Source organism: Coffea eugenioides, chromosome 11 (genome assembly GCF_003713205.1).
Source record: "Coffea eugenioides isolate CCC68of chromosome 11, Ceug_1.0, whole genome shotgun sequence".
NCBI classification, from domain to species: Eukaryota; Viridiplantae; Streptophyta; class Magnoliopsida; order Gentianales; family Rubiaceae; genus Coffea; species Coffea eugenioides.
This window is the reverse complement of record NC_040045.1, coordinates 22,938,027-22,943,910: the sequence shown is the minus strand read 5'-3', so window position 1 is coordinate 22,943,910 and position 5,884 is coordinate 22,938,027. Positions and strand designations below refer to the sequence as shown.

The 5,884-nt window shown below is 30.3% G+C and overlaps 1 protein-coding gene across 1 annotated transcript; it reads right to left on the bottom strand.

Moving 5' to 3' along the window:
- Positions 1-2,174: 2,174 nt before the first annotated feature.
- On the bottom strand, positions 2,175-2,752 carry LOC113752069 (probable xyloglucan endotransglucosylase/hydrolase protein 28). Its single transcript, XM_027296208.1, has 2 exons — positions 2,417-2,752; positions 2,175-2,314 (listed from the first exon to the last, which is right to left on the bottom strand). Exons 1-2 carry the CDS (start codon positions 2,595-2,597, stop codon positions 2,175-2,177), a joined length of 321 nt encoding a protein of 106 aa, XP_027152009.1. The 5' UTR covers positions 2,598-2,752.
- Between the last annotated feature and the right edge of the window lie 3,132 nt (positions 2,753-5,884).

Sequence of the window (5,884 nt, the reverse complement as noted above, 5' to 3'; positions counted from 1 at the left end):
AACTTAAATTTCAAAGTATTTAGTACTTCAGGTCGACTCAGCTTTTTATTAAACTTTTTTTCTTGTTTTGGTTTTTTGATTTTTTTTTGTATGGGAGATTTATGAAATTATCCTCACAATACAAACTACGAAAAAAATTCAAAACTTAAATAGATGTTCTATTAGTATGCATTATGTTCAATTGGTAAAATGCAAAAATTCAATATAAGTACCAACACGAGAATGAATACAAAATCTAAAATGTTTAGGGTTTAGGGTTTTGGGTTCAAGGTTCAGGGTTTAGGGTTTAGGGTTTTGATCTTTAGGGTTTAGGCTTTAGGCTTTAGGGATTAGGGATTAGGGTTTTTAGGTTTAGGGTTTAGGGTTTAGTGTTTAGGGTTTAAAGTTTAGGGTTTAGGGTTTAGTGTTTAGTGTTTAGGGTTTTGATCTTTTGCATGATGCAACGTGTCACAAATTGCGATTGATAATTACTAATCATATCACAATTTCAGCCTTACGATATTTTCTTGCGAATAAAATGAGAAGCTATAAATGAAAGAGGAAAATTCAAAATTAAAAGAATATGAATACTAGATAATTGTATTTCAAGTCAAGTGATTTGAATTCTACTGGGAAAGTTTCACTAAGAAATTTTTGTTATTCGGCACATTTTGTTTGGTAGACTTATTAATTTTTTTTTATTTTTCAGAAAAATTCGGTCAGGTACCGGGCTGACACAGTCCAACACCTGATAGATTTTTTAAAAAAATTTCCTGTCAGGTGTGATTCTATAATTATAAGAAATAATATAACAAATAACGACAAATAAAGGGTAATTAAATAACAACGAATAGTATAACAAATAACAACAAATAAAGTGTAATTAAATACCAACAAATAATGCATTATAATTAAATCATTTATAACAAATAAATGAATATTTAATAAATAAAAAATTAAACCTAATTCATCACCTTAATTAAATGCATTTGATCGAATCTCTTAAAATTAATTCACTCAATTAATTAAACTAATTAATTCACTAAACTAATTAAAGTGAATTGCATTTATCAACTAGCTTAACAAATAAAGTGAACTGCAATTCACTCAATTCGATGTGAATTGCAAAATTCACATTCACTCAATTGGATGTCAGGTGCTGGGCTGACGACTGTGTTAGCCCGGCACTTGACATCTTTTTTTTTAAAAAAATGTGTCAGGTGCCGAACAGCCCGGCACCTGACATGTTTAAAAAAAAAAAAAAAAGGTTTCTGTCAGGTGCCGAGCTGCCCGGCACCCATAGTTTTATACACACGCTCTATCAGATCCGTAAGTGTCTGACTTTTCTTTTTTACACCTATATTCTAATCAATTAGCCTTATTTCTTTTTGTCATACTTTTCTTTTGTTTACTTTTTCTATCCAAATTTAATTCGATATAAACACTCGATAATATTTAGGATTAAATGTCTCTTTATTTTCAAATTTCGAGTAAAAGAAAATGAATATAAGTGAAACTAACAATTTTTTAAAACCATATATATATCTATTTGATTTAACTTGAACAGTACGAATAGTATGTAATATATCTCTATTTGATTTCACATGCTATTTGTATTATTTAGGTGAAATCAAATAAATATATACATGAATTTAAAAAATATTATTCACACACATGATCAATAAAAGATGAAAAATTTCATTTTGAAAAATGTGAAGGATAAAAAAATTCATTTTATAAAATATAAGGGACGAAAAAATTTATTTTATAAATTGTGAGGGATTATGAGTCGAATTATATAAAATTTTATTTGATAATTTTGCCCTTAAAATATGATTACGTGCAAGGCACGTGGTGAATTCCGACCAAAAACTAGTCGGAAACCTAAGTAGGGACCAAATTTGACTAATGTAAATTTGTAAGGGAGGTAAAATTATATTTTTAAAAGTGAGAGACGAAAAAGTTATTTTGCAAAGTGTGAGGGACGTTTTGAACAGTTTTTCCATTTATAATCCCAAAAATTAAAAAATTTTCGGTAAAATTATGAAAATCAAGAAACTCCATGGAGAAAATATCATCAAGAAAATCCAATCTGGGCTTCTTTTTATTTTATTTTCTTTATAAGAATGAGAAGGATGAACCATGACGAGAGTCTAAGAGGGTGAGTCTCTAAAGTTGTACCCTTGATCACAAGGTTATGTGGGATTCTTCAGCTTGATCAAGGAAAAACTTACATAAAATGCTACAACAACGCCAGCCGTGTAAGCTGCTGGAAGCTTAATAGAAGCACTGAAGAATCCCTGTGAATAAATGTCTTGTGACACAAATCCAGAACCTGTAATCACAACAAACCAGTGCAACAAAGGGGGAAAAAGGTCAAAGGAAAGCCAAAGAACCATTTCTTAGAAATCCAATAAAACAATTAAGGAGAATTGACCTGTTCTTTCATCTAAAGTAAGATGAACTGATTTTCCATCTTTAACGACCATAAGATTATCATCACCAAAAAGCTGAGAGTACCCTTCATCAAATGAAAGAATCGGAAGGTTTTTCGAAGCCCCACAAACCAAAACAATGAAGGTGGTTAATGCAAAAAATCCCCGATGAAAATTCACCATTCTTTTGTCCTTTTTTTCATATATATAAAGAGCTTTTCTGTGATCAGTTTGTCTGTATAAGTGAAATCGTTCCAGGTGTTTCTTGGGGTGTTCAGTGTGTGATGTGTGTGTAAAAGAGTCGTACTGAGGAAGCAAATGTGAGAGAGAGGAGATGATATGAAGAGTGACTGAAAAGGAGTGAAAACAGAGTCTCAATCTCTATGGAAGTGAAGAGAAAGAGAAGAGTGACAAGGCTAATGACAAGGGAGACAAGAGCAGGTGATTTTATTGGGTGCTGAGACTGAAAGGTGATACTTGTGAACTGTTCAAAAGCATAGACAAAAATTTCAGTTGAGAAAATAGAGATGTTTTAGTAGTATTTTACATTAGTATTATTTATTTAGTGAAAAGTGCTTTGCTAATTTTTTTAGTTTGGGACTTACTAACTACTGTGTACTTGGCAAAAATCAATTCATAAGTTGGACAAACAAATGGACATGCATTTGGATTTAGAGTTACTTGAAAGAAAGATATTTTGATATCACAAACATATTTTTTAATTATTTTTATTTTTTAATTATCTTTTTATCTACGTATGCCACATTGCAAAAGATGTTCATTTTAAAAATTTTTCTAATTAATTTTTAGTCGAAATAGAGGAAGTTAAAAAGTGATTTTGTGGCAATAAATCATAGTCGCACGTGTTTTTATGTAACATTGATTTTTTAAAAACTTTTGTGGTGAGACAAATTTCAATAAGTTTACGTGAAATGTTTCAATACTTTTTAGATGGATTTTTGTAATGAATGTCCAATAGACCGTCGTTAGCATACTTAAATCACACTTAGCATACTGTGTGAATGTACATAATAATATTAATAATAATTCTTTATATTTACACACTTTTTCTAATTAATTTTATTTTTTTAAAAATTTAACACCTGAACTACATCTGAACAAGTGTCTAACTAAATAGACCCATTTGTTATGTTTGTACGTGTACATATATTGCATATAGGTTCTTATGTTGTTCTTATGCTGGGTAGAATAATATGAATTCATATTGTTACGTGAAAAAGCTATACTTAAGTGAGAAGGATTCATCCTTGTTTGGTTAGTATTTAGTATTTACGACTAAATAAATAAACAAATAAATACACAATGATTAAAAAAAGTTAACTAGAATTTAGTGGGTAACAGTAAATTGAACCACTAATTACTAGTTTTCTGCTTTAGGAACTGTGTAGTCATGTTGTGTGTGCCATTAGGCATTAGAGTGAGGTCTCATGAGTGAATTAAATCTAATCACTTATCATAATAAAAGTCTTTCTTGTCGCCTTTTTGTTTTATTATATAATATCATCTTTGAAATTAAAACGAATATTTTCCCTTGGACATCTATGTGGAAAATCGAGAATCATACATATTTTTATAACTGATGATGTATTAGAAGTTCGTATTATATCCACTAAATAATTGTGCACACCAAACAGAATTAACAGTGGTTCTCGACTTATTCTTGATGATTCGAATCCATGATTTGTTATCAATTACAAGTAAAGCATCTTACAAATTAGGTTGCACTTTGTTGTCAAACCGGGCTCTGTTTGAATTGTAAATTATTTGAGATATTTTTACTGTACCACTTTTTGTGATGTGATGTATGTGAGATAAAAAGGTAATTGGGAAGATAAAAAGGTGTGTTGGAAATTGTAATGATGATGTAAGCAAATAAATTTTGACAAATAATCCTCAATCCAAACAAACCCCGAGTTACAAACAAAAGGCATAACCTTGGATGTATTGCATACTTTTAAGGATTTCACTAAGTTAAAATTGGAATAATAACCATCAGTGACTCATTGAATCGAGAGACTTCTAAGCAAAGATTGATTAAAGTTATTCTCTTAATCACTACGATACTAAGAGGAAAGAGGAGACAAATAGTATAGAAAGAATATATCAATTGTCTGCCAGAAAAGATGGGTTAAAACAAATGGAATGACTTGTCTTTTTTCCACTTTTACATCCATTTTTTGTCCCTTTATCCCCCTTTGAAGCTTTCAAGCTAGAACATGAATAAAGCAACCTAATCAAATCTTAATGCCTTCAAAGAGTGATAAAGTAACAAAATCGTGACAAAAGTGAATCTGCACGGATTATTTTTGAATACATATGTATATATTGCTCTGTTTGGATGGTTGTTGTTTGAGATTTTTTTTTTTGATAGTATTTTATCATGACATCTTTATTGATAAATGCGTCTGTATCTTGAAAAAAAGGTTCGAAAATCTGCTTATAGTTATCTAAAAAATATATTTAAAAGATTTAATGGTAATTATTGAGACTCGAAAAATTAGAGACCTTGAGTTCAAATCTCCATTTCCTTTTTCCTGTTAAAATACAAATAGAAAAAACTTTTGCAACACAGAGTTATATTTATTTGAGAACGTAGGGGCAAAGTGGGACTAACACCAAAAAGAAAGAAAGCAATAACAGGGCCAAAGCACCAAGTTAGAAAATGACTTTTGAAATAGAAAGATGGTCACCTTTTCTCACATTATTATTACTGCTTTTTGAAAATCATAAGCTTTACCCAAAATTCATAAACCTACATAAAAATAGTAAAAGCAAAATCCATCCAACCAGAAAAAGCTTGAAGAAATGGACAGCTGGTAACGGGCCAGGAGCCGCCCTATTTTGGCTTAGTGCGCCTCATACCAAAACTAACCTCATATTTTAAATAAAATTACAGATTTGCCCTACCGTCAAAGCATTTTACCGGAAACAGAGGCAAAGGGCATTTAATGGAACGACCAGAAAAAGTGGAAAACGCTGTAGCCAACCAGGAACGCGTGGAAGTGATGCGTTTTATCCTACGTGGCGAGTTCTGGTAATATTAAATTCGTTGGAAAATAAACCGTTAGTTGGAAAATAAACCGTTAGTTAGGACTGAGGAGTTAGTAGGATCGTACTTACTATTTTGCAATGTTTTAAAACCCGGACCGTCAATTGAACCGATGAGGTGAAAGGGTCGAGATTCAATCGGTCGGACCGGTTCAACCTCGGTTCAATGAATTTTTTTAAAAATAATTTATATAAATATATATATACACAAAATAAGACATGCAATGGACTAATTTAAAACTTTATATGATGAAAAGTTCACTATTTTTGAATAATTTGGATTTTCAAAAATAAATTATTTAAATTATAAGTTAAAACAAATAAATTTCATCTCAATTTCAATTATATCTACCAAAAAAATCTTAAATCCAACCCAAAAATATCACAATATTTTGAAATTA

Bases quoted from the DNA above. Each gene is read 5' to 3' on its own strand.
- LOC113752069 (XM_027296208.1), bottom strand. From the start codon at position 2,597: ATGGTGAATTTTCATCGGGGATTTTTTGCATTAACCACCTTCATTGTT. The intron at 2,315-2,416 runs GTCAATTCTCCT...TTGTGATTACAG, and splicing joins TACTTTAGATGAAAGAACAG to GTTCTGGATTTGTGTCACAA.